The sequence below is a fragment of the Micropterus salmoides genome, unplaced genomic scaffold, assembly GCF_014851395.1.
Source record: "Micropterus salmoides isolate LMB-PRFRI ecotype aquatic unplaced genomic scaffold, ASM1485139v1 Ms_hic_scaffold_23, whole genome shotgun sequence".
In the NCBI taxonomy this organism is placed as follows: Eukaryota; Metazoa; Chordata; class Actinopteri; order Centrarchiformes; family Centrarchidae; genus Micropterus; species Micropterus salmoides.
In genome coordinates this window covers 22,572,986-22,600,509 of record NW_024041484.1, presented here as the reverse complement: position 1 = coordinate 22,600,509, position 27,524 = coordinate 22,572,986, and the positions used below count along the sequence as shown (strand labels likewise).

Genomic DNA, 27,524 nt, shown 5'->3' with positions numbered 1-27,524 from the left:
TTTGACAGACAAAAATAACAAAAATATTTATTTAATGTGAAGGAGTGAAGGATTTTAAGTTTTAAGGACAGATTTAAGGGGATAATTTCAGTTTAAAAATAGAAAATAAAGGAACAGAAAGTATTTATCCTGGAGATGTGTTACCTATCCACAGGGCATTTGTACTGTATGTTAAATTACAGGCAATTGTAGCTCAAAGATACGGAGGCCCTATGGATTCAACTATTGTTTTTACTCTGTTTTCCCGTGACAACGGGATAATTTTCTTGTGATCTCGTGATAACAAAACATTTGTTTTGTGGAAAAACCAATGAAGTTAATGAAAAGTCTTAGGCAGTCAGATTTATTTTAAATAAAAAAATGAACTGGTGTTGCCTTTCCTGCTGATCTATACTGTGACTTTCAGTCTTTTAGATTGGTGATGTGAGCATGTGTTGGTTACTTGCAGGGAAGATCGTTATTGACGGGATCGACATCTGTAAGCTTCCCCTGCAGACACTGAGGTCGCGACTCTCCATCATCCTTCAGGATCCTGTGTTATTTAGTGGATCAATAAGGTACACAGACACACACTCAAACAAAAGCTTCACTGGATCCTGTTTAACAACCTGTGAAGCATCATCGTGTAAAGTCCTAAGAACCTGTTCATCCTAAAGTCCCCATCCTCGCTACAACATCTGGTTTATATTTTTCTTCTTCTCACCCACCATAACACCGGCATAATAATTTTAAATTGTTTGGACAGCACTCTCGGATCATAATAAACATTTGAGGCTTCAAGTCTGAGAGGTTAGTGTCGACAATGTATTTTCCAAAAAAGTGAAAAAAGAATTGAACGTCACCATCTCGACAAGGACGGCGTGGAGTGGAGTAAAAATTAGAAGGTGTTGGCGAATATACTAAAAAGGAGGAACAGGAGTGCAGCTGATGTTTTCGAGCGGGTAGCCTTCTGTCACAGTTTGAAAAGTTCACGCAGATTAATTTCATTACAGCTAAAATAATAATTCCAACAAGTAATTTGGTCTTCTCCTCTCCCTGTGCGCTACCTCAGCTCATTTTGTTTTGTTGCGTTGTTTTTCTTTTATATCATTCTGACAATATCCTGCCAGAACTTTCTGTAATTGGTCCGGCAGTTGGAAACCATCCAAAAAGTGTTTTCACGTGAGAAACGAACTCGACCATTGGTTTGGTCCAGACCGTGGAGGTGTCACACCTGTAATTTTGGTTCGGATCAAACTGAAAAGTAAGTTAGTCCGGACTAGACGAGGTAGGTGTGAAAGGGCCCCTGGATGCTCATCGTTCTTAGAATACGAATAGGAAACTGCAGAAATGCATTTTTCTCAAATGCTAGTGGAACAATGTCCAGAGATGAAGTGACGTCAGAACTTTGGCTCTTGAATGCAATCATACCTCGGCATCACAGTGCTGAACTGACTACACTCATCTTTGGAAACTGTACGGCGGAAATACCACATCATGAGCTCTCAGCCAGAAAGAGAAAAGCAGTGACATGTTCATATCAAGAAAATCCCCAGAATGTAGCAACAAGTGAATAAACAAAATGGAAAAACTGTAGTTTTGGGTGTTTTGTCGTGAAAGTCATTTGACACGTGACGACACAAAGTCCCAGCTGTGGGGTTAGTGGTTGAAAACACAGTGGGAACTCTGGCTGGGACCTAATCTGACTTTTGTCACAGACGTCACGGACTGAGGAGGTCGTTCGAGGGATGAAGGACCCAGCGTCGTTTCTCTGTCTCCTTCTCTCTTCTCATACACACTCCCAACCTCTGTGTGTTTGTCTTACTAGAAGACACAGTGACTTTGTTATAAAAGACCAAGAGCATGTGCTATTTGTTTGGACAGATATGCCGCTCCAGATAATTATGTGTGAGAGAGAGAGAGAGAGTGGAGAGTTTGTGTGTGTCTTGGCGTTTCCACCGGCGTTTGTTTATGTGAACGTAAGCCCGGGGTGAATGGTCGACAGTAACTGTTTCACACTGTTATCTTAGATGTTCTGACACCGTTTGACTCACTCTGACTCTGCCACACACAGATTGAGTAAAAAGCTTGCAGCAGATTTGTCACGTCGTGATTATGTCCGCAGTTATTCTTTAAAATCTCAAGTTTAGTGTTGAAAATAAACAAGGAATTAATTAAGTGCTACATTAGCGCAGCAGTAACGACTCTCTGTATGACAAAGAAATACACAGACACATAAGTAATAAACTGTGCTATGGTTTGCCTTTTCTCCTTTTTTGGCCTTTTCAGCGCAAATTATACTGCATATAAACAGAACAAGCTCCTGGCTGTCAAAGAAATCTGTGCAAAATCTTTGTGTGTGGTTTGTCCAGTCTTCGTTGGTTTCCGTTAGTCTCCAAGTTATCTCACCAGGTGGTGCATTAAATCAGGGATGAATACATTAAAGGTAGATGCAAGCTCTGTAACTCTACCTCAATGAATGAACAATTTCTCTGACCCTAACCAACAATAACTCATAACATCATAAAATGTTTGTGCTATAGAAATAAACCCTCTGACTTCTGTTATTACAAATACGTACACCCAGTGTAAGTTGTGTCCTCTTGTTGCAGGTTTAATCTCGATCCAGAGAGGACGTGCACTGATGATCGACTCTGGGAGGCGCTGGAGATCGCTCAGTTGAAGAACATGGTGAAAGCGCTGCCCGGAGGACTAGGTACATGCCCTCATCTGAAGACATAGTTTCTGAAGGATGCATTGATTAGCGCAAAGAATCAAATATCTTTATTGAACGTGTCTGTTTGCCTGCAGACGCAGTTGTGACAGAAGGCGGAGAGAACTTCAGTGTCGGTCAGAGGCAGCTCTTCTGTTTGGCCCGAGCTTTTGTCAGAAAGAGCAGCATCCTCATCATGGACGAAGCCACAGCGTCTATAGACATGGCCACGGTGTGTGTGTTTTTGTGTGTGTGTGAGAAATTAGATAATGTACAATTCTCACTGATGTGAGACAAGTACATTTACTGTGTTGTAAGTACAAATTTGAAGGACTGTATACTATTTTATACTTTTACTCCATTGCATTTATGTGACAGTTTTAGTCACTAGTTACTTTGCAGATTACTGCAGAGCTGCAGTCTCTATTCATTCGACTTACACTGTAAATTTCCAGCTAAACTGACCCTTTCTCCCTCCCTCTCTCTCTCTCTCTCTCGCCTGCCATTCACCGGTCTTGTGCAGAGTTTTGCGTGCATGCCGTGCTGCCGACAACTGCACGCATGTCGCCGTTCCATTTCAAGTAGCCGGCTATTTAAAAACGATATAATATTCTTTGTGTAGTTCATCAACGGTGATAAATAAATTATCCGAAAGTCCCTCTGCACAACACCAGTGAAGCCGGAGCTCCGCCTCTTCTGCCACTGGGCTACACCATAAACTGTATCAACGCTACGCCTACACATGCGCCTACACCTACACATGCGCACCCAGGGTCAGGGTTACAATTTTGGATTTATTGACGCACTTTAAAAACCATTTATTGTTTTTACGTGTTTATTTACAGCATTAAACGTTGAAATGTGTATTGTAATAGGCTGTATATTAACTTATGTGGGAGTAAACTGATAGTTCCATGTAAAATCAGACGTTGAGCCACCCCCATATCGCCAAAATGGCGTGATCCTTGTTTCGCAGCTTCGACTTTGCGATTGACAGTCGAATCAGGCTCCACCCATCGAAGCATCGAATCGTCGACTATTTGGGGTCAGCCTTAAATAATACTATATGATAGTAAAACATAATTTTGAGGCATTATGAGTACTTTTGATACAGTTTGTTGATAATATGTATGTACAGTTCCTTCCTATTCCAATAATATTCCCTTTCAAATAATAACTCTCACCATCTCTTTTCTTCCTCGCAGGAGAACATCTTACAAAAAGTTGTTATGACAGCATTTGCAGACAGAACAGTCGTCACAATCGCAGTAAGTCCTCCAGTCTGTCCTTCTGTTGATTTTGTTGTTGAAAATTAAACAAATGTGGAGACAAACCACAAGGTTCATTTGAACTAGACGATCAGCAAACTCCAGTCTTCCTACAGCCGGCTGAGGTTCTTGGTTTGTTCAGTGCTGACGGATGCAGATATGTGGCTCTTTTTCTTTGAGCTTCATGTGCATCTATTGCATTATATTTTCCATATTCTTCCCACTTCACACTAACTGTTTTCCCATGCTGTAGCTAATATGGTTTATATTCCAGATGCATTTAGCGACTTTAATGTAATCTGCTTTCCTTTTCTGACTTATCTCTCTCTCTGTGATACTGTCTTGTTCTCTGTTTATTCTTTCTCCCTCCTTTCTTTTCTGCTCCTCTTCTTTCACCTGACCTTCTTCCTCCTACCCCTTTCCTATAACCATTCCCCTTTTTAAATACATCCTTAATTCATCCCTTTCTTCCTCTCCAATGTCATAAATTTGCCTCTACTCTCACTTTTCTGTCCTTCGACACTTTTCTTTTACTCCTATCCTCACTTGCTCTATCCCTCCCATTTCCTCCTCTCCATGATTTTCTTTAATCCCTTCCCCTGTCCTCCTCTCTCTCCCTTTTATCCTGCCGCCAGCACCGCGTGTCTTCTATCTTGGATGCCGAGCAGGTGTTGGTCTTTTCCTCAGGGATCTTGGTGGAAAGTGACTCTGGTCCCAACTTGCTAGCACAGCAGGAGAGCCTCTTCAGTGTGCTAGTGAGAACTCACAAGTAGACCCGGATCAGCACAAACCACTTTGGCACTGCCCGACTCTCTTCTGTTTTGTCTCTTCTTCCATTTTTCCACCTGTTTCATGTTTTTTTCTGTACTTTTCCTGGCTGAGTCTGAGTCTGCTGAAGCCTTGCTGCCACTGACAGCCTGGTTGGTATAAAATATATTAAACTACTGCATGCTGTTTTGTAGATGTTTCATGTCCATGCAGTATAATTTGGCCACACCCTGCTGTGTAAAGGGTTGTGAAGATTTGGAATATCCTTCTGCACGCCACTTGTTTGGGTGTCATTTTCTTTAACAGCTTCTATTATATATACTGGTAGATTTAGACCTGCAATTCAATCGAGAATGTCTTCCCAGAGGTTCAGCTATCGAAACTTTGCGTGAGGATAAAATACATACAAATACTAACTGATAAAAGGACAGCTTCACTAACTGTTTTTGTTCAATATCCAATATATTATCCATAATGATGTAGAGACAGAGCTCAGTTAAAACTTTATGGATGAAAGATACTTTTGTTTCAGATTAATAACTCACCACTCTGAAACTCTCGCTCCAGTCCATGTTGCCAAGCTGGTCGGCAACATGTACAGCTGAACCAAAGCCTTGTTTGCTTCTCGCTGACTCGCCCTTCTCTGCTTCTGATTGGCTATCAGTCCTTAACTAGGAACTGCGCATGTGCAACTCCCAACAAAGATCATTTAGAGACAAGATGTGTCACTCCATAGCTAAAACGAAGCCTTCAACACAGGGTGAAAAGAGGAGCTGCAGCAATGTGTATGACAGTATGACAAAAAATATGGTGTTTTTTGAAAACTAAACCATGTAAACGTGTTCTGGTACAACATCTAAATAAGATTTTGAACCTGAAAATGAGCATAATACCTCTTTAACACTTAATAAATAACCTTGTTGTATCTGAATCCTTCACTTTGGAAGAATGCCCTTCAAAACGGGTTATTCTTTGATGTTTTGAGTTGCCGATCCTCCTTCCAGCAGTGTCTAACTTGGGTCTGAAGTAGAAAAGGCAACATACAGTGTGTGTGTGTGTGTGTGTGTGTGTGTGTGTGTATGTATGTATATATAGATATATAAGTTTTTTACTAGATTACTCACCACTGCTGAAAGTAACTAGTTACATTACTTTTGGATTACTGTGTAACATCACCTGTGATGCACTATAACAATATATAGTTACACCTCATATATGCTCAGATCAACACAAATCCCTATTACAATGAGGACATACAGAGGATCTCTCTTATATGCTCTTTAATACTACAAAGTGACAGCAGAGTTGTGAACATCAGCCCAACATTTGTCAAGATAAGAACAAGGCAGGAGTACAGTACTGCAGACTGTGATTCTTACTGCTGAATCATTAATAGCTGCAAACATTTAGGCCTGGAGCTGACTGTGAAAGAATCAGGGATGTGTGTCTTATTATAATAATAATAATAATAATAATTAGTCTATTATTATTATTATCATATGTAGCCATTTTGCCATAATTACGCTGGACACAACGGCTGCGTCTGTGTTTGCGACCTGACCTTTCTTTTCTCCGGGAGAGGGAAGAATTTAGGAAGTTGCGTGGTGCTGCGGAGAGCCCCCAGCTGCAGTAGTGCATGGATCATGCGTAATATTCCTCCAGACAGAGGGAACGATCACGAACCGTTCACAGCGCTTAGCGACACAACCTGTACCGAAGAGGAAGAGGGAGTGGGGCGGTGGAGCGTACAGGGCCAGGAGATCGAGGAGCGATTGGCCCGCTGCGGACGGTCGGTCATCGATCCCTCTGGCTGGATGAAGTCTGACGCACCGCATGATCCATGATGATAGAGAAATACAGAGATTAATGTCAGTAAAGCATGATGTCAACCCAAAATATCACAAATCCTACTTTTAGGGGAGCTGATGTCTTATTAAGGGGTGCTAAGCTCACCCTGGCTCCCCCGTAGTTTGCACCCTGGGCAGGAGTCTCTCAAATCGTTTGTCAACCTGACAACCTGTTCTGCCCAGGCTAAAGAGCCTCGCCACAGGCGCACTAGAGGGTATCGCTGTCCTTTCACGAAACAATATGAAGTAATACCTCCACCCCTTGAAAGATTTCTTTGGCAGCTCTGCAATTTCTGCGTCCTCATGGACTGGCGCTGAAGTCAAAAGTGTGAAAATGGACGTTTGATGTATTTTTCTTCTCCTGTTATGCGGATAGTTCAAGTACCAGTACGCAAGTAATGCGAGTAATTTGTTATTACTAACTGTAATGTGATTACTGAAGTTATCAACAGTAATGCGTTACATTACTGCCTTACAGACAAAAGTAATCTGATTATTGCCGGTAGATAAAACTCTTACATCACTGCTGTGACTGCGTTTCTACCACATCTCTGATTTCTCTGTATGTTTTTTTTGCTGTGTTGTCTCTCAAAACACAGAGTGGTGTGTTGCATGTGACTTTGCAAACTGATCCGCTGTGACTTTCCAGTGGCTTTATGCTATATCTTTTTGTTAAAGTCATCTACATTAGACCTGTTTTCCTCAGGTGCTCCTAAAAAGAGCACAAGGCCTCTAACACATAAATCTCCCAGACATTGATTGACGGCACAGTCATATGACCGTAAATGTATGTGGTGACGAGCATTTATTTTAGTGACATAAACGCTTTTCCAGAACCTAATTGTCATTGTTGCTTTGTTTCCAGCACCGTGTCCACACCATCCTAACAGCTGATCTGGTCATTGTGATGAAGCGAGGGAACATTTTGGAGTACGACAAACCTGAGACTCTGCTGGAGCAGGAGGACGGGATGTTTGCTTCATTCGTCAAGGCTGACATGTAGACCCACGGTCGACTGACAGACTGATCCGTTGGTTGATCTACTTTTTTTTTTATCTTGTAGAATTATTTACAGACGTCAGTGACACGAAACACTCCAGTGAAGCCAATAATACACTGTGTTTCTTTAATAAGAAGCTTCTTTTCACCATCAATCACCAGAAGGTACATTTGAAAAGTTGTACTTGAATCATTCAGTCAGCCAATTCAAAATATGGCTTTTCTTGTTTGTACAATTTTCACATTGAAACAGCAAAAACACATATCCAGAGAGTTTTTTATTTCTTGGGTCACTGATCTTTAAGCAACCAGTACTAAGTGGACAGCGTTACATTAGCAATATGAAAGAAAAAATAAACAGCTCAGCGGCTAGATCTTGATTTATCCGAGACAAATATATCTTTCTTGTGATCTAGGACTGGGAATATTGAAAGGATAAGGAGGCATTAATCTGTCTGTGAAGGTTCTCAGTCATCTAGGTCATTGTTATCCAAGGAAGACGTTTCGTTTCTTATCTTGGGTGTGAGCCGAAACGTCTTCCTTGTCTTCGAGCATCTTCAACCAAGTCCAGTTGCGATTGATTTTAACCTTCCTTTTAGGCATTAATCTTTATATTTCTTTACATTTATATTTATCTTTATATTATCAACAAATCCTACAAAAAGACCAAACCAATAGTCTCTAACAGTGTTGGGCAAGTTACTCAGAAATTGTAATATATTACTAGTTACTTATTACTCCTTAAAAAAGTAATATTATTACTGTGTGATAAAAGTAACTAGTTACGTTACTCGTTACGTGACTATATTAATTTCCAGTTTGGGGGGGGTTCTAACTTTGGACAGGTTTGTGCAGCGGTAGAGAGGGAGAGAGAGAGAGAAAGAGGGAGCGAGCAAGGAGGTGCTGCACGAACATATGCTCCTCAATCAAAAAGGATTTTAAATACGCCTAGTAAGAAAAAACAGAAAATCAATATGTGTGCTTTCACTACCACCCCCCTTCACCCCCCAACAAAGCAGTCTCTCCCGACTTTTTTAACTAATATCATATTCAAAACATCAGCAAGAAGTAGGTTTTTTACAAGACATATAGCCTAGGCCGAACGTTTCTTAAATATAAAATAAAGCAAGTAAATCCTGACTTTTGAACCGCTGTTTTTCTGCACATGTAGCTTATTTATAAGAGCAATATCCAGTAGTTACAAAACGTTACGTTAACACCACTCTCTCCCGACGAGTCCAAGCATCAGTGACAACAGCTGCTGGAGTTTCTGTCTGTAACTTAAGTTTCGCGTTGCTGTGCTGCTTCAGCAGATGCTTCAATAAAAGCTCTTACAGCTGTGGAAAGAACGTCTCTCTCCCTCGTTCTCCTTTATTCCTAGTTTTCATGTCACCGGACATGAACAACAGAAGGTGCCACTGACCTGCCTTACTGTCGTAGATTTACATCACGGATGGTGCGTTCAGTAACGAGTAACGCAGCGTTACTTGCATTAGTAACTAGTAATAATATTACTGATTTAGAATAGTAATTAGTTAAACTACTAGTTACTGGGGAAAATAATATTATTACAATAACTGTACTAGTAACGCGTTACTGCCCAACACTGGTCTCTAAACACTTTCTGACTTCCTGTCTGTGGTTCTCAGCTTGAAGCCCATTGGTTGTCACAGTACTGAAAAGGTAAACACCTCACAAATATATAATTTCATTTAAAACCCTCCATCTGATAGAATAGGATTTTTGCTTTTAGATGTTTTATTACAGCAAAATATTCATACATTCTGTCATTGTGGTACTTACGGTATGGATGGAATTAGAGATTTAGAGAATGGTGGGTAATATATTAGGTTTTAAATGTGCCATGCTTTATTTTAAATTAGAATTTCATTAACTTTTTGCTGGGGACCCCCCCGGGAACATCTTGAAGTACCCATGGGGGTCCCTGAACACCACTTTGAGATCCACTGCTCTAGTGAGTATTTGGGGAAGCAGGATGGTGAATTAGTCCAAATTCATTTTAATGAAGGAACATGTTACTCAGTGCACCAATGTGGCTCTGGAATTTAAAATGATGTGCAGAGACTGTTTCTGTTTCTATGCTGCAGAGTTGTTTATTGGATAGTTTTACAGACTGAGCTGAACTTGCAGCTCCTGTAAGCATCATGTTGAACTAATAGAATAGAATTGCAAAAGTCTTTAATTATCTTGTTAATACTGTCTTTTACATTTATTTTAAACATATGCACAACACGTATCACTTTTATTAATCTTTAGCACTCCTATTATGCAGTATGAAAGCAAAAGAGAAACATTTTTAAATAACTGAATGTTGGCTTCGGCCACTCTTTCTGTGCTCTGCATATATCAATGCATTGTGCAGATTCTCACTATAAAGGATTTTAAATCCTAGTATTTTAGTTTAGTATGTGCTACATTTATATATTAAGTTCTGCCATAGAAATAATACTGACAGAATTGACTCTGCAGCCAATAAGCAGTTTTTTACACCCTTTGTTGAATCACATCAAACTGTCCAAACAGCATTGAACCTCCCTAAGGCTGCGCTCGCATCATGTCAGAAGTTGGAGAAGAACAGGATGACTAAAAGCTCTCATTCCCAAATCCAAGATGAGGATTGTAAAGTGGATTGTTCTTCTGAACTAATGTGACAAAGGAAACCAACATCGAAAGGATTTGCTGCTATTTTTGGTGTCAGTTTTGAAACACTTGTGCAACTTGTGATGCCAAAAAGGAGACCTTAATATGTCCTTCATCCTACTCGAAATTTCCACCAGGAGGTTGAGCTGTGTTTCTTTTCCCAGTTTTGGGATTTTGCTGTATGATGTTAGCATGGCAAACATTTCCTTGGGACAAGATCAGGAGACATCCTTTTTGCGACAACAGAGCGCAAAGGGAGGATCCTGTGCGTGTGGAGCCAGTCGGATAACAACTTTGGTGTAAAGAAGGTGGAAATATACCCGAAACAAATCCAATATGAGCTTTTTAACACACCGAAAGAATTTGTTCATTCACATTAATTACATTTAGAAAAGTACAATCCAAGCTGGCTCTTCATGAGGTACAGAGTAATCAAACTTGTTTTACTTCTGTTCATTTTCAAAGTGAATCAGTTTAAGGATAAACTTGTTGAAGTCGGGAAAACATTTTTGCATTTATACGAACAGCAACAACATCCGTCGTCCATTAAACCAAACTTTAAAATTTATTTTTGTGATTTAGAGTTTATAACATGTGACGTTTGTAAATTGAACACCGGAAGAAAAAATTTCTTATATAGCACAATTTGGAAGGTTGGCTATTTTATTTCTGGTTTACTTCCACCTTCACTCTGTTCTATCAGTATGTATTTCTACGCCTACACTAGTACAAACACTGTAGGGTGTCATGGCTCAGGCTGAAGCCGGTGAACCCCCTGTCTGTCTGTGGTCATGCTTTGCTGAACTTATTATTCTCTGGGACAATAGACACCCAATATGAGATGGTTTGTTGTGGACTGGTAGTTATTTTTAAGAGTTCTAGTGGAAAGTTGTTTGATCCAGAATCCAAATGTTAATCAGTTCTAGTTGCTGAAAGGATTCAGCAAGTTATTCACCGTAAAGCTTGAAACTTAAATCTACATTAATTACTAATAGTTTTTAGACTGAAAATGAATCAAAGGGATTCATGTTATGTCAAGGCCGCAAATTCTGTCCCTGAATTTAGCAACTAACTGGTGAAGAAAGTGAAGAATTTAGCTGTTAAAGAGTCAGATATTTGTCTCTGGAGTGGAGTCCAGACAAAAACAGATCTAAAAGAGGAGTGGATAACCGGCTTAACATTTACCAAGTGGCCACAAACACACATTTAACTTCTTTCATTTAACTTTAACACTTTAACTTTTTCCAGTGCAATTGTACTGATGATTCAACTAGAATTTTAATTCCCAAACAAGTATTGGAAATATTGTCAGGGGCAATCACAAACAGCATTTTAACTACATAAACATTTATTAATTTAGCTGACACTTTTATCAAAAGCAACTCACAATTGCTAGATATGTCAGAAATCGCACACCTCCCCGGCAACTAGGGGTTAAGTGTCTTGCTCAGGGACATATTGGTGGTTATGTTACAGTGGGGGATTGAACCTGGGTCTCTCACACCATGTGTCTTATCCACTACGCCAACACCACCCCTCAACATAGAAGTGATTTTTCCTTTAAAGCAGTACATTGACATTTTTGTGAATTAACACTTTTTCCCTCTCTGGCAATGAGTTAAATGATTAGATTCCTACGACTCGCATATCTGTACAGCTGATTAGCTTAGCTTAGCACAAAGACTGGATACAGGGGGAAACAGCTAGCCTGGCTCTGGCCAAAGGTAACAAAATCCACCTGCCAGCACTTATAAAGCTAACTAATTAACACGTTATCTCGTTTTGTTTAGCCCTTAAAAACAACACTGGGCGCTAATGTGCCAGACTGTTATGTAATAAATGTTAAATTCTTAGTTAATGTGCTTAAAAAGAGTCTACCAGTCTGCCAAACTCGTCATGTTAGCAGTGAATACACTAGTTTTCCATGTTCTCTTTATTTTCCATTAGCAGCCAGTGTGCTGCATTAAACAATGTTTGTGCTTCTGAACAAAATAACAAGGAAAACAAACTGCAAATAGCAAATATTTTCTTTCCATTTTACACTTACAGAATCACAAAGCTGTCTCAGCTAAGTGATTAAGAGTGGTGCTATTGTCCCTTTATTATCGTTATGGATTATACTTATTAAGTGCTTGTAAATGAGTTTTTAAAATAACTTTGTACTGTGCTGACTAAATGCCAAATAGATTCTTTTGCAAGAATTTCAACATTTTTTACAAAATGTACTCGCAGATGTTTCATCTCAAGACTTTTTGTCAGCCCCGCCCCTTTTACACAAGTTATTCTGTAATATATTAATAACCATGTCCATGGTTATAGCAACACCTGTGCCACGTGTTGATCACAAGCATGGAAGCACACTTACATTAGATCCTTCTTTTTTTACATTCAAATGTGTCTGCCTTTCTCCATCTATGTCCTTTATTTTAACCTTGATACATCTTTTGTCTATTCAGTTAGCTCCTCCTTCTCAGTCTTCTCCTAATGACCTAACATTCTTCTTCTTGTTTGATCCTGATTCAGCCTTGGCCAGAACTACATTTCATAAATCCTTTGTGTTTAGTTTTACTGCATGTGAGTGTGTCTGGACTGGGTGTTTTCCATGCAGCCTCTGTGCTTTTGTCTGAACTCACCAGCAAGAACCCGCAGCCCTGCTGCCTTGTAAACTCTTCAATTCTCACCCCAAACCATATGTCTTTTATACGATGTCAATGCAAAAGCAGACAAAACACAGAGAGACAAATTATTTTCTTTTAGGACACAGGAAATGCTGATTTTAATATTTCTTTCCCCTGTAGTTTTGGGGAGCAAACAAATAAAAAGAGACTTAATGTTTCTTATTTTAAATTCAGCACATAGGTGGCAATGTTGGTTAATTTAGGGTTGACACTGACAGTCCATATACCTGCATGTAACACAGAGTGAACATAACACATTATCTACGCAGGAAAACATGAATGCGTATTTAACTTTTGTCAGAAAACATTTGTACAAGTACAGGTTGATTGTTTTGAATTCTAAATGTATGTAAGTGTACATTCTGTATATCCAAGAATTTCTAAACTTATATAGCAAAGTATTATTATGTGTGCCTAATTTTTTTTTACACTTGGAATGATAATAAAATGGTTTTAAGTGAAGTGAATATTTTCTTTCTGCAGGACAATGATCCTCCACCTGTTTAATATATTGCTGAATGGCGCCCCCTGGTGCCCAAGTCTCACATTTCTAATTGCTATTACAACAATTTAAAATTTTAAAACCACGGAGTAAAGAATTTAGATATGTGGTTTATACATTTCTTTTTAAAACACAATAACAGCACAACCGGAAAAACAATTATTCAGATTCAAATCAGACAAAAACAAGTAAAATTTTACCTGTATGGTTTTGTTTGTTACCATCTAACAATTCGTTCTACATTTCTAAATATAAAATGTTTATTTATTTGTGTTAAACCATTGTTAGTGGAGTGGGTTAACATTTAGCTTGCCTGGAGACGATTTCTATATCATCATGTCTAAAAATGATTGAAGGCCCTTTCTGCATTAAATGCACAGTTTCTCTTACAAAAGTGTTCTGGATGCTCAGAGACACTCGGGAAAAAAAGAGAAAGAACAGACTTAAAACCATGTTTCAAGTTAATCTAGCATACATTACATCATTTGATTGCAGCTGCAATTTAAAAATGAGAAGGAAATGTAAACTTTAGTTAATTAATCATATTAATTCAGATAGTCCATTTGCTCCTTTTATGAGACAGTTAATTAAAATTAATTAAATTAAAGCCCCCCTGAAGGGAACACTGCCTTATGATGAATGTCCATTTTCCACCCTGAATGACAACTAAAAAATATTAAAATAATCTACCAAATAAAGGCCATGACAGAGACCAAATTACACACCTATATGCTCTGTGTTTACACCAGGGAACAGCATCCATTAGTTTTTACATCTTAAACCCGTTACAATTATGTGGATTGGTGGAAACACAAATAAGGGGGGTTTTGATTCGGTTCGGTTTGATTTGAATTGTGTTTTCCGGCGGTCCCTGAATGGTCCTTGAAGGCAGCGGCACCCTGGTCTGACCGAGTCTGGACTCTGGAAGTTGGACTACGTCAACAGGAGAGTGGAAACCGTCCCAGCCCTCAGAGGAGCTGAGCAGAGGCGGCGCGCTGCGGTCGCTCCGAAACATCCCCAAATGTAGACAGATGGAAAAGAGTTTGTGCGTCTTTGAGCCTTTTTCCTGCACGTGGACATGTTTGATCCGCGCGTAAAGACGCACTGAAAGCGGACTAAAAAGCAGCTTTGACGCGTTTTCTTGACCATCAAGAGCAGTAGCAGAACATGTTGGCAAGAAAAAGCATCATCCCGGAGGAGTTCGGTTTGCCGGGGCTCGCCTCCCGCATGCCCCGCAAGCCGGTGTTCAGGGACCGCGTGAATAAAGCGCGCTTCATTGCCAAAAACGGCTCGTGCAACTTGGCGCACAAAAACATCCGCGAGCAGGGCAGATTCCTGCAGGACGTCTTCACCACGCTGGTCGACCTTAAATGGCGCTTTACTCTGGTCATCTTCACCACGACGTTTGTCAGCAGTTGGCTGCTGTTTGCCATGAGCTGGTGGCTGGTGGCTTTTGCGCATGGAGACCTGGACCCGGAGCGGCAGAACGGGACCCACTGCGTCACCGACGTCAAGTAAGAAAGAGACAGAGCGCTGTGAATATTATAGAGGTTCAAATTAATAATGCAATTTAGATTGTTGAAGTGTGTTTGATGAGATTTGAAACATGTTTTTGCGGTCACTTGAATCCTTTCCATCTATCCTCGGTTGATCCAAACCTCCCACCCTCCTCTTCCTCTTCTCCTTCTCTTCCTCTTTCTCCTTTTTAAAAAAAAAATCGATAAAAGAAGAGGAAGAGAGGGAGAGAAAGGTATGCATTAGGTTAAGTTAGGAAACTTTTGCTCTCATAATTTCAGGGGAAATAAAGTAAAGATGACAGGGGAAAGGAGAGTTTGGCACCTCCCTCTTATTGTAGCTCACCAACACTTCCCCCTTCCATACTTTCATCTTTCCTTCCTCCTTTCTGCCTTTCCTTCCTTCCTTTCTTTCCCCCCCTTCCTCTGTCTCTCCTTTTTAGTTGTCAGCCACTTCTCCCCGTCTTCTTTCTTTTTCCACCACTCCTCAACAGTGATGCAAAGTCAGTACATTAACTCAAGATCTAAGTACAATTTTGACTACCTACTACTTGTTGCTCAGTATAACACTTATAACACTTCTCCTTCAATACATTTCAGAGTGAAATGTTGTACTTTTTACTCCATTACATTTATTAAACAGCTACAAGTCACTTTTCAGAGTAACTTTTTTGTTTTGTAATATAAAACACATTGTTGAAGATCAAACCAGTGGTTCCCAGCCTTTTTTTCTTGTGTCTTACAAAAATCAGTGTTGGGGCTTCTTGTCATGTTATAGATGTTAATGAATTATTAGCAGTTCCACAAAAGAAACATTTCCCCTCTAAACTTCTCACATGGTTTGATTAAAATAACAGTTGGAATATTTCACAAAGAAAGCAAAAAAGTCCAAAAGTCAAAACAGATTTGATCAGAACATTTTTTTCTTCTTCTTTGCTCTACCATTAATCATTTCACGACCCCTCAGATCTGTCTTGCGACCATTTGGATGGGCCCGAGCCCTATTTTGTGAACCACTGGACTAAACTAGCTGTTTATAACTGAAACTGTAGGCCTATATAAAGTAGTTAAAACTAGCTAACTGTATTTAAAGCAGTTAAAACTAGCTCCACCTCAAGCAGCTACAACAATTAAATGCTGCATATTGTTGCATCAGAACTGAAAATGGATTCAGGGTCCATTATTCTGCAGAGTGAGTACTTTTACTTTTGATACTTTACAGACAAGGTAAAAGGTAGGTTAGATTTATTTGTTATTTTACAACACAGGTGAAGATTGTAGTTCCCTTTATGCCACTCACAAGGAGCAAAAGTTTTATAGTCTACAAAAATTATACAATTATATACAGAAATAAAACTATTTTACATGGTTCAGTGCTGAGGATTCTCACTGGGGGAAGAAGCTGCTCTGCAGTCTGGTGGTGTGACAGCAGATGGCAGCAGTGTAAAAAGGCTGTGGCTGGGTGGGTACTGTGCTTTTATCATTTTGGCACTGCAGGCACCTCACTGATATCACTGATGCCCAGTAATGAACTTCTGTGCGGTTTTAATCACCTCCTGCAGTTATGTAGCATTTTGAATAAGGACTTTTTCATGTAATGGAGCATTTTTACAGTACTTAAATAAATGATCTAAATAATTCATCCATCACTGCTTTTCAGACTTTCCCCTGTCTTTTCCATCCCTTTCACTTGAAACCTTGAATGTCACATAATCAGTGGAAAGATTCTTAAACACCATCATGCAGCTGCAGGATTGTAAAATGTTTGTTGTGAAATGTTTTTGTTTCCATTTTGTTGCTTTGTGAATCTGTCTTATTCTCATAACTGACCAAATGTAATCAAAATGATGCCTTAAATAGGAGCAGATCTTGAGAAAAAGGGCCAGACTGATTTAAGACGATTTCACTAAACATCAGAAAAATTTAAAGCTGCAGGAGAAGATTTATTCTTTTCTAAAAATATACCCATTATATCTGCCAAAATCTGAAAGCGGGCCCCAAGACACTGATAAGTGACTCTGTTTGGCAAAATGAAACGGTTCTGAAGAGTGTGTACATGAAACTCAAAGGATCCTGGTCTTCTAAATATCAAGTTCAACAAGTCATGACAGCAGAACTCTCTCTCCTCAGGTCGTTCACTTCAGCCTTCCTGTTCTCCATCGAGGTTCAGGTGACCATCGGCTTTGGAGGACGTATGATAACGGAGCAGTGTCCGACTGCAATCACCGTCCTCATCATGCAGAACATAGTGGGGCTCATCATCAACGCTGTCATGCTGGGTGAGACTTGGAAACTGTTTCCCAGTTCAGGGGTCACATGCTTACAAGGAAATGGCCCTCAGAAGACATGAAAATGAGACAAAAACTATAAGGCGTGGGGAAAGAAGTGTGATATTTTACTTAAGTAAAAGTTGCATTACCACCAGAATTACCCATTTTCAGAATATTATGTTGTATTATAGTTATTGATATATCAATGTGTTACTTTAATATACTTTTAATACTTTATATTCTGCTGGGTAGCTTGTGAAATCCACCAAGGGATAAATACCTTTTTATGTTATCTTAACCTATTGTACATCTTAATTTATAAGTTGATTATATTTTGCATTATTAATCTGAATCTGCAAAATAACTTAACTACATTCATCACACAAATGTAGGTGAGAAAGAAGTACAATATTTCCCTCTGAATTGTAGTAGAGTGGTATAAAAGTAGCAGATATAAAGTAACAGAAATTATAGTAGTAAATGTACTTACTATAGTTACATCCCACCACTGTTAACTTAGACAACCAATACATGATGGACCTGCTGACGTATCAGTAAAGCAGACATAAATCCTCACGGCCAGATTAGATCGCTGATTAGTTTCCTCTCCTCAGGTTGCATCTTCATGAAGACGGCTCAGTCAAACCGTCGAGCGGAGACTCTGATCTTCAGCCGTTACGCTGTGATCGCGGTCAGAAACAACCGCCTGTGTTTCATGATTCGTATCGGGGATCTGAGGAAGAGCATGATCATAGGAGCGACCGTCAGGTTACAGGTGATTGTCTAGTTTTTTCTTAAACATCTGCATCCGAGGACAGTCCACAAATCTAATCTGAGAGGAGGAACAAGTGCAAAGTTTTTTAGTATTTAAAACAAAGGTGTAAACATACAGTTGCTGCAAATTTCCATCTCCCACAATCCTTTATGTCTGAGTTCTTCTAATAAGATTTAAGTCATCTGACAATTATTGTTAAACACCATCTGCAGGTGGTGAGGAAGACGACCACACCAGAGGGGGAGGTGATCCCCATCCATCAGATCGACGTTCAGACGGAGACCGCTGTGGCCAGCAACAGCCTGTTCCTCCTCGCCCCGCTCATCATCTGCCACATCATCGACAAAGACAGGTACAAAGAAGCAGGTCCTGCAGTGGTGATGTGGATGTAGTTAAGACAGACTAAACAGAGGTCAGTGATGAGTTTACACGTCCGCTCCGTTCCCGATATCACCCACTAAATGCCAAACCCTAACCCTCCAGCACCCCTGTGACCCCTACCCCCTTTGAGCCTCTGAAGATTATTCAAATGAAACGGTAAACAAAAGGATCATTTCTCTTTGGTTGAACCTCTTTCAGGATAGCATGTAGGTCCTGCAGCTGAGAATGGGATTAGGAGGTGCAAATTTGAGCACTGGATCTTGTATGTAACTCACTACCTCCATCTGCTGGTTAAACACAAACTTACAGTACAAAAGAGAAAACTCCTACACTACAAAGTCATTGTCAAGAGGTTTTGAGTATGTTGTGTTAACTATTGTCAGTTATTATGAATCCTGCTGCAGGAAGATCTCAGAAAAACAAAGAAATAAGCAATCTGAAGAATAGCTGTTTAATGGAGGTTTCTATCACATCTTAGTCTTCATGCTCAATGTTTTCAGCAGCATTTTTGTGTATTCATCAGAAACTCACAAGTAAAGAGATGAAAGGGGAACGGCGCCTTAAATGTGTTTAATCTGTGGAAAAACATTGTGTTGTCTCTTCATAGTCATTTTCTATTGATCTAATCAATTACAGTGGTCATGTTACAGTTAGTGGTGGTGAGGCAGGTTGGAGGACCCAAACACAGGACTCAAGGCAGAGGAGGTACGGTTCAAAAGGTGATTTATTTAACAAACAAAAAGCGAGCACACTTACATACTGAGTGGCTGAGTCCAGAAAAAGCCAAATGAGAAACGAAACACAAATCCAACACAGGTAATCCAAAACACCAAGAGCGGGGAAAAACAGCGAGGCGACACGCTGGACGAGACTGAAGTCACGACTGACAGGGGGTAACACAAACAATGACCGGACCAAGACTGGAGAGAAACACCAAACATATATACACCAGGGACTAACGAGCACGGCGGGAGTAACACAGGTGACAGACATGAGACTAACGAGACACAGGCAGGTGAAAACAGACAGACACCAATAAGACCATAAGGAAACTAATGATAACCAGGAAGAAACAGAGAATAAGTGACTGAACCAGAACATAAGCAGACAGATCACTAGTATACCAAAACTACAACTAACAGGGAAAACAGACTGAACTAAGATTAAACAGAACGCAGGGCAACATGGACAAAATAATATCAAAGTACACGGACCAGGAGTATACACTAAGACACGGATAAAAATGCAGGACATAACTAGAATATGAGACTAGACAGATACTAAGAAAACTTAAAGCGAATGAACAAAATAATAAACTAGACGACAAAACTCCAAACCATGACAATATCAAATAAACACAGGACCAAGAGCTAAGAGAAAAGACAAGACATAAACTACTAAGGACAAGGAACGAGACAAACAGGCAAATAGAAGGACACATGAAACAATGGCAAAAAACTCAGAAACTCACAGGGAAAAACTACAACAGGTCAAGTACATAGATTTCTTGTGTAGCCTACTAACAGGGCAGATTCAGCACATTATCAAAATTAGTACTTAAATCTTTTGTTTAAAAAAACTGTCACAGGTACATACAGTAATATCTATTTTCAGCGGCGGGTTAACACACATCTGTTGCTCTACTTAGAAGGATGGTGTTTGTGGCGCTGGGCCAGAATAAACTACAGTGTGTGTGTTCATGGTGATGAAGCAACAATGAGGCTCAGTGATGGGTTTTTAATAGTTTTTGGACAACAGTGGAGCTCTATGGCTCAGAGGAGGAAGATATATACATACATACAGCCTATACTTGTTAGTATGATCAATTTATTGTTTTGTTAATGGGATTTGTCCTTTAATGTATTCCTGATTGAGCACATTGCATACTCACAACCTGCTAAACATCACTAAGTTGTAGGAAATTGGGACTCAGCTACAGAAACTTATGATGCAGATGCAGTGTGATTATGTCGTACGAATCAAGTACCAATAAAGTACATACAGATTATGTTCACTATGTGGGACATGGGAGTAACAACTGGGCATTTAGGAGGAACAGGTTACATATGGGGAACAGCACTGGAACAGAGGTTTGGGGGAAATGGTTTTAACAACACAGATATTCTGCGAAACCTATAAGGTAATTGTGTTCAGTTATAATATGCCATGAGTTTAATGAATGAATCACTGGACACTGTAAAGACGTAGTTGTGACCTTTTAGTATCTGCTCTCAGCCCGCTGTACGACCTGTCAGCCATGGAGCTGCAGTGCAGCGACCTGGAGGTGATCGTCATCCTGGAGGGGGTCGTGGAGACGACAGGGATCACCACACAGGCCCGGACCTCCTACGTCTCAGAGGAGATCAAGTGGGGTCACCGCTTTGTTCCTATAGTAACGGAGGAGGAGGGCGTGTACTCTGTGGACTACTCCAAGTTTGGTAACCTAGTCAAGGTAAGAGTTAAATTGGTACACAAAGTGTCAGAATAAATAAATATAGGACTGATACTTACTTTGGATACTAACAGTTACTATATTTTAAGTATCCCTTCCTTGTTTAATTGATGATTGATGCTCTTTTCTATTGGTATTGTTACCTTTATCTTACTTACTAATCATTGATTATTAATAATAATAGTATTATTATTAGGCTACAATACTGGCCATCAAAAGAGAAGCAATCTATAATCAGGCATGTGGATTATTGCTCAACATCCTACTGACGTGTGGTAATAATTTGCTAAGGGACAGACCGACAGACATAGCTAACACCTCTAAAAATGTTCTGTTGTTGTTCTTGAAGGTAGCGACGCCGCCCTGCAGCGCCAGAGAACTGGACGAGAAGCCGTCCATCTTAATCCAGACTCTCCAGAAGAGCGAGCTGTCACACCAGAACTCGCTGAGGAAGCGTAACTCCATGCGACGCAACAACTCCATGCGTAAAGTCGCAGGAACCACCGGAAACCTGCGCAGGAACAACTCGGGGCTCGCACCACCTAAAGTCCAGTTCTTCACCCCGACCGAGGGAAGCCAGACCCTGAACGCCGTCACCTGACATGAGGCCTGCCTTCTACTGGCTGCTCTGCTCCTCCTGGTGGGAAGGAGGATTGTGGGTGTTAGTGTGTCTCTTGCTCTGATGGGACACATTGTTTTCCTGTTCCCTGCCTTTTCTAGACTTGTTTCCTACCACTTTTAATGTTAATGTTACTCCATGTTTGTTTACGTACTTGGAGTAATCTAGTTCTTATTAGAAATAACTGTTCAAATAGTTGACGTCTTGCAGTTCAGCCGCACTGTAAACCTCTTCAGAAAATATTTCTCCGCACTGATACAACCACCACAAACCAAAAGTAAAGCATTGTTTCTGTTCATTATCATTAAAGCAAACATGGGGCCTTTATAGCCATTTTACAGTTTTGGGGAGATAAATTTTCTTAACGATTAAAGTCACAGTTTAACTACTAGTAGTGGTAACTAGTGACATCCAATCACTGTACTGTACATGTGTATTTTTCACTTTATTTTGTCATTTTCTGTTGTTTGAGAATAAATGCACTCATTTCATCTGAATGTGGTTTCAATATCTGAAGTGCTCAAATGATCCCGGTGACTAAGTGTGTTAATTTAATAGTTAGCACAACCAAACAAATGCATTATTACACATTTAAAAATGTGTAAATAAAATGGCTATACAAATAAATATATGATTTAATTCTGTATAAATCAACAGATGTATGGAGTATAAATTGTAAAAGGTGGTGTGTGTCGAATAGAGCACAGTAATTTGAAACGTTAAGGATTCATTATTATTTTAATTTGAAGCATATACAGCAGTTTTGCGTTAGGTAAAGAATGGAAGGAAACATATCTCATGAAAAGCAGTGTTGCTCTTTTGTTTTTATGTTATGTACACAATTATTTTTTATTGAACTTATGATTATAGCATTATATCAATGTAACAGTATTTTAATGAGAATTAGATTAGAGATATTTTGCAGTTATCAACATGCACAGTAAATAAAGTTGGAATTCTAGTACCAGAACATAGCATAATATTTTATGCAGTACAATCATTTACATCAATTTTCCAACAAACACATATCTTAAAAATAGAAATAGAAATGCATTAATTTCTATCTCCATGAATGTTGGTTTATTCTTACGTCGCACCACGTGTTTTTGACGTCGTCGATCCCGGAAGTGCGGGTGGACCAGCAGCGAAGGTAAACATGGCTCGTTGTGTCCTGTGCAGAGCTGTCGGTGTATTTCAGCTCAGCAGGACTCCGACACTCCTGACAGGGACGCGTTTGTACTCTCAGACTGAACCGGAGCCGCCGACAGTGAGACAACAAAACGACGGAATAAGGTGCGGTAACGAAATGAGTCCGTCGTCCTTGAATTGTTACTCACAGGTGCTCTCAGGCAGAAACAGCACATTTACGGAGAGAATACAGACTTTAACAACAGCATCAGGTTACAGTGGTACATTCAGTACTTAATTGCACATGCAAAGGTCTTAAGGTAAATTCGGCATAGATGTTATGCCTATGAAAAGTACATTTTTGTAATAAAATGTAAAGAAAGACTATTATGAGAATGTACAGAGCACCGGGAGGTAAGGTCACTGAGGAAAAACTGAAGTTATTAAATCGAGAGCATTAATTCGTTATGACACTTCCCCGGGCTCCTATAAAATGCAGCAAAACAATAGCAAAATATTGCAAATATCCATTAGCCTAAATGTTCTGCATGCTTCAGTTAAAGTGCTGAAGTAATATAAAAAAAAATACTGAATAGCTTTCTCTCACTGAGCTTAGGTTTTTTAGTAAATCATCTGCAAAGCATGTTATCTGCAGCAAGTACAACATTTCTCTTTGCGGTAGAGAGTCAAAGCTCAACGTCTCCTAAAATAAAAATACTCAGGTAAACCACAAGTACCTCAAATTCATTCGTCAATACAGTACTTTAATAAATGTACCTTGGTCTTAGTATTCCTTGTTGAAGAAAGTATTTACTGAAAGTATAAAACATGTTGTGTGTCCATTAGAAGTTAATATGTTTGGGAAATAACTATTCTTTCATTTTGGGTTTCTGGAAAAACATTACATAAATGTATTGACTTTTTTGCTGTGTCATCACCATTTATATCTATACAATGTGTTTATGATCAAATTGTTTAGGCGACTAGAGCACAATATTGTTTACAAGAGCTCAAATTGCACCGGATCAATGCATTTAATTTTCATTAATAAATGTTCATCACTAAATTATTAAGTCTTACTGTAAAAGGTATGTAGCTTTTTGTAAATGACAAAAACAAATTCATAATCTCTCTGGTAATCTTCTGAATAAACCTATTATAATATTCATCTGATTTTGTCTGTAGTATTCAATGCTGAGTTTAAAGTGACTGTCCTGCAGTTCATTCTCATTTTATCTCCTACATTTGTTGTGTCACAATGATAATATTACAGAAACACTGTTATTTTCTTCTTTTTATTGAAACACAGCAAAGATCTGTGCCTTTATGGCTCATTAGTAGAGATTTTCTGTAGTAAAACTTATGTTCAATACACAAAACGCTAATGTTCTTCTTCTTCTACTTCTTCAAGGAGAATAATATTGAACAATCCCAAGAAGAGGAATGCTCTGTCTTTGTCCATGCTGGAATCCCTCAGAGAAAACATCCTAACTGATGTCAACAGTGATGATCTCAGAGTTATTATCATTTCAGGTAAGTATTTATTGTATGTGTTTATAAGTATGTGTGTTTGTGATAGAGAGAGAAAGATGCTGGTCTAACCTTGTAATGTGTGTGTGTGTGTGTGTGTCTGTCAGCCAAAGGTCCAGTGTTTTCCTCTGGACATGACCTGAAGGAGCTGACGTCAGCTCATGGCAGAGAATATCACACAAGGGTGTTTCACACCTGTGCAGAGGTTAGTTTGTCTTGTTTTTCTCTCCCTCATTTCATCACAAGAATAACTTATCAATATTAAATATTTATTAAAAATCTGCTCCCCTGAGTGTCGCTCACCTCTGATATGATGCTGTTTACATATTTAGGAATCAATCATAATGTCACCAGTTCCTGTGAGCTTTAATACAAAGCAAATATAAAGAATAAAGAAGTCATTTTCTCTCATTTTATTTGTTTATTTTTTAATTACTATATATCTATCTGAGTGGCTGAACAAATAGGAAATGTTGGCGGCGATAGAAAGGTTTTGAAGTAGGCTGTCTAAATCTCACACGTACAAATAACTCACTGGCTCTTGTGCTTCAGGTCATGACTCTCATACAAGACATACCTGTCCCAGTGATCGCCATGGTGAATGGTGTTGCCACCGCGGCTGGTTGCCAGCTCGTTGCCAGCTGTGACATTGCCGTGGCCACGGAGAAGTCCACCTTCGCCACTCCGGGCGTCAACGTGGGTCTGTTCTGCTCCACGCCGGCGGTGGCCATCGGCAGAGCTGTGCCGAGGAAGGTAAGAGCTGAACACAGTGAGGGCTTCAGTAGAAAGACACTCATCTTCCATAGGTGTGTTTTTAACCAATTTGAATTTCTTTACGTTGTATTTACTGTATATAGGTGACTGTCTAAAACAAAAATGTCAGACTTATCTGGCTGATGCGCTGATGTCCAAAGAATCTAATATCCAATTGCTGTGTTTATTGCAGGTAGACAGGTTATCACTTTCATACAGCATCCACAAGATCCAAACAGTTTCACAAGGATACAAGCGTCCAACAGCAATAATGTCTATAAAATACGATAATCAGTCTGAACAGCAGTCAGCAAAATTAGGCTTTCCCCTCTCTCTCTCCAATATATTATTATTATTATACAGTATAATAATAATAATAATAATAAAACATGTTTTTTAAATAAAGTTTAGCTATATATTTGTTTTATTTTATTATTTATTTAATATTAACAACAACAGGTCATTAATCATTTTAGTCATTTATCTAGATAATATATCTAGATCTTATATCTTATTTTCTTCTTTTGATTTTGAACAGTTGGTTGGGCAAAACAAGGAATCTAAAGATATCACCTTTAATTAGAGCCCTAGTTTTCTTAAAATATCCTGCTAATAACCTAATAAAAATATCTGAGGTTTCCTTGTCAAACATTTTTGATAATCTTATATGATTACCAGCAGATTTTTTTCGCTATTATTGATATTGACATTGGCAACCACCTACAAAAGTCCAAGACATATTTGCTATTATCTTCCGACTTTATACCAGATTGCGATGGAGATGCTGTTCACAGGAGCTCCCATCTCCGCCCATGATGCTTTGTTGCACGGTCTGGTCAGTAAGGTGGTGCCGGAGGAACAACTGGAGGAGGAGACATTAGCCATCGCCCAGCGGGTGTGTCAGGCTAGCCGACCTGTTGTAGCCCTCGGCAAGGCCACTTTCCAAAGGTGAGAGTTTTTAAAGCACGGACAGACCAATTTTTACCTTTTCCTTGTGGTCATCACTGTTTTTTAAAGTCCACGGATGCTTGAGATGCTTCAAGGGGGTCCCCCAAAAACAAAAAATGCTAACCTCTACTTCAAATTACACCTAATAATCAGTAAGTAGCATTTTGCCATCAGTTAAACATTATCCTCATTTATTAGTGATGTAATGTTTTATCAGTGGATAGATTGTCAGATTGTAGTTGCAGAACGATGATGGTTTTATTAGAGAATGTTTTAGGGCAAATATTGTATTACCATTGTAAAATTCAATACTTAATCAACAAATGTATGTCAATATGGGGGACCCACAGATCAAATATTATCAAAAACTATACATTTTCTATAATAATCAGGATTCCTTATGTGAAGACATTTGAAACATTGTGATTAATACATATAAATTTCCCTTCGAATGTTTTGTCCTCCCGTTTTTTATTTCCTCCAAAGACAAATGGCTCAAGGACGAGATGCAGCGTATGCTACCGCCTCCAAGGTGATGGTTGACAACCTGGCTCTAAGAGACGGACAGGAGGGGATCCAGGCCTTCATAGAGAAACGCAAGCCAGTGTGGAGTCATAAAGCAGAAAAGGCCCATGACAGATGAACAGGAGATCACTGCAATGAGCTCGTCATTATCCTTACTGGTACACATGGTTTTCAGATACCTGTGTGGAGTAATTAGCACCAGTCACAAGCCAATGTATGGGCTATGCTACTAGTGAAATGTGAAATTTAAATTAAATAGTTGACTTGTTAATTTCCTCCTTTTTGGTGAGACTAAAGATAAGTAGCAGAACCATTGTGTGCCTTGCAAGCTGGAGTGTGGACACGAGAAGGAAATACACTCTTATCATCCAGAGGACCCAACATGTTAAATGACACAATGGACTCAAATCTTAAGAATACTGCTCTCTGTATGTATAAAGTTAAATGCAAAAAATAAGGTTACAGATTGGTAGGAGTTTTGTCAAACATCCAGCGTTCTGTAAATAAAAGTGTACTTAATTTTTTGCCGAACAATGGTAGTTGACGTATGGTTTGAACTCGTCCAAGGCTTGGATGGACATGAAAATATTACAGCAAAGTAATATCTGGTTCTATGATAAAATGTGATAGGTACAAGCATGTGTGATTTAAAAAGTAAGGAGATAATTTTGTATTGTGGGGTGTTTTTTTCCCCCCATTTAAAATTTATACAGTTCTGATTGACTTTACTGGCAACAGCAGCTGTACCAAACTGAGTGTAAAAAAAAGCGATGTTGGAGTAATTAAAAATTATTATCAAATGATAATAAAGCTATACAATCAATAACTAGTCATTATATTAGTATCCTCAGGACACTGAACTTTGTAATGGGAAATGTTTCAAACAAATACTTCCAATTGAAGTCCTACAAGGTTGCCATCAAGTATGATTAAAAGCCACACATTTCACAATACACAAAGGACAGTACAAGTATATGAAATTGACAATTTTTAGTTAGGCCTCCAGTAGTTGATTGGCTACCAGCTGACATGTCTTAGTCATAAATGTACTTAGGTGAAAACCAAGATATTTTCAATAAAAAATGTAAAGTATATTTGTTTTATATTTGTTTATTCTGTACTATTTGCAAATGTGCGTATATAATAACATGTAGGTTAAAGCATTTAGTTTTTTGTTTATATACCGGTTATGTCACATCCGGTCGCCATCTTTG

At 39.2% G+C, this 27,524-nt stretch overlaps 3 protein-coding genes and 1 long non-coding RNA gene across 13 annotated transcripts in view; 3 read left to right on the top strand and 1 right to left on the bottom strand.

Annotated features, from left to right (window-relative positions):
- abcc9 (ATP-binding cassette, sub-family C (CFTR/MRP), member 9) overlaps positions 1-13,375 on the top strand; it is a 71,621-nt gene extending 58,246 nt beyond the window's left edge. For 5 of the 9 annotated variants that reach the window (XM_038738819.1, XM_038738818.1, XM_038738816.1 and 2 more), the window contains 5 exons: positions 449-557; positions 2,592-2,695; positions 2,791-2,924; positions 3,898-3,960; positions 7,441-13,375. In XM_038738819.1, coding sequence (XP_038594747.1) covers positions 449-557; positions 2,592-2,695; positions 2,791-2,924; positions 3,898-3,960; positions 7,441-7,578 — 548 coding nt within the window. In that variant the 3' untranslated portion in view covers positions 7,579-13,375. Of the gene's footprint in view, positions 1-448; positions 558-2,591; positions 2,696-2,790; positions 2,925-3,897; positions 3,961-4,595; positions 4,881-7,440 lie in introns of all 9 variants that reach the window. The other 4 variants (XR_005447402.1, XR_005447404.1, XR_005447403.1 and 1 more) reach the window with 2 other exon arrangements.
- A 960-nt stretch (positions 13,376-14,335) lies between these two features.
- kcnj8 (potassium inwardly rectifying channel subfamily J member 8) lies at positions 14,336-21,923 on the top strand. Its single transcript, XM_038738825.1, has 6 exons — positions 14,336-14,929; positions 17,060-17,208; positions 17,814-17,974; positions 18,187-18,326; positions 20,591-20,807; positions 21,157-21,923. The coding sequence occupies exons 1-6, from the start codon at positions 14,583-14,585 to the stop codon at positions 21,406-21,408; spliced, it is 1,266 nt and encodes a 421-aa protein (XP_038594753.1). The 5' UTR covers positions 14,336-14,582; the 3' UTR covers positions 21,409-21,923.
- On the bottom strand, positions 17,182-19,391 carry LOC119918207. Of its 2 annotated transcripts, none has more exons than XR_005447405.1 (3): positions 19,112-19,391; positions 17,690-18,343; positions 17,182-17,265 (listed from the first exon to the last, which is right to left on the bottom strand). It is a non-coding gene; the product is annotated as an uncharacterized LOC119918207 (long non-coding RNA). The 2 variants fall into 2 exon arrangements; XR_005447406.1 differs by having other exon boundaries at positions 17,690-17,932; positions 19,112-19,375.
- Positions 21,924-22,546: 623 nt separating the features above from the next.
- On the top strand, positions 22,547-27,402 carry echdc3 (enoyl CoA hydratase domain containing 3). Its single transcript, XM_038738826.1, has 6 exons — positions 22,547-22,719; positions 23,966-24,087; positions 24,192-24,289; positions 24,637-24,837; positions 25,607-25,785; positions 26,272-27,402. The coding sequence occupies exons 1-6, from the start codon at positions 22,583-22,585 to the stop codon at positions 26,426-26,428; spliced, it is 894 nt and encodes a 297-aa protein (XP_038594754.1). The 5' UTR covers positions 22,547-22,582; the 3' UTR covers positions 26,429-27,402.
- The last annotated feature ends 122 nt before the right edge of the window (positions 27,403-27,524 follow it).

Bases quoted from the DNA above. Each gene is read 5' to 3' on its own strand.
- kcnj8 (XM_038738825.1), top strand. From the start codon at position 14,583: ATGTTGGCAAGAAAAAGCATCATCCCGGAGGAGTTCGGTTTGCCGGGG. The intron at 14,930-17,059 runs GTAAGAAAGAGA...CTCTCTCCTCAG, and splicing joins CACTGCGTCACCGACGTCAA to GTCGTTCACTTCAGCCTTCC. The intron at 17,975-18,186 runs GTGATTGTCTAG...CACCATCTGCAG, and splicing joins GAGCGACCGTCAGGTTACAG to GTGGTGAGGAAGACGACCAC.
- echdc3 (XM_038738826.1), top strand. From the start codon at position 22,583: ATGGCTCGTTGTGTCCTGTGCAGAGCTGTCGGTGTATTTCAGCTCAGC. The intron at 24,088-24,191 runs GTAAGTATTTAT...TGTGTCTGTCAG, and splicing joins CAGAGTTATTATCATTTCAG to CCAAAGGTCCAGTGTTTTCC. The intron at 25,786-26,271 runs GTGAGAGTTTTT...TTTCCTCCAAAG, and splicing joins GGCAAGGCCACTTTCCAAAG to ACAAATGGCTCAAGGACGAG.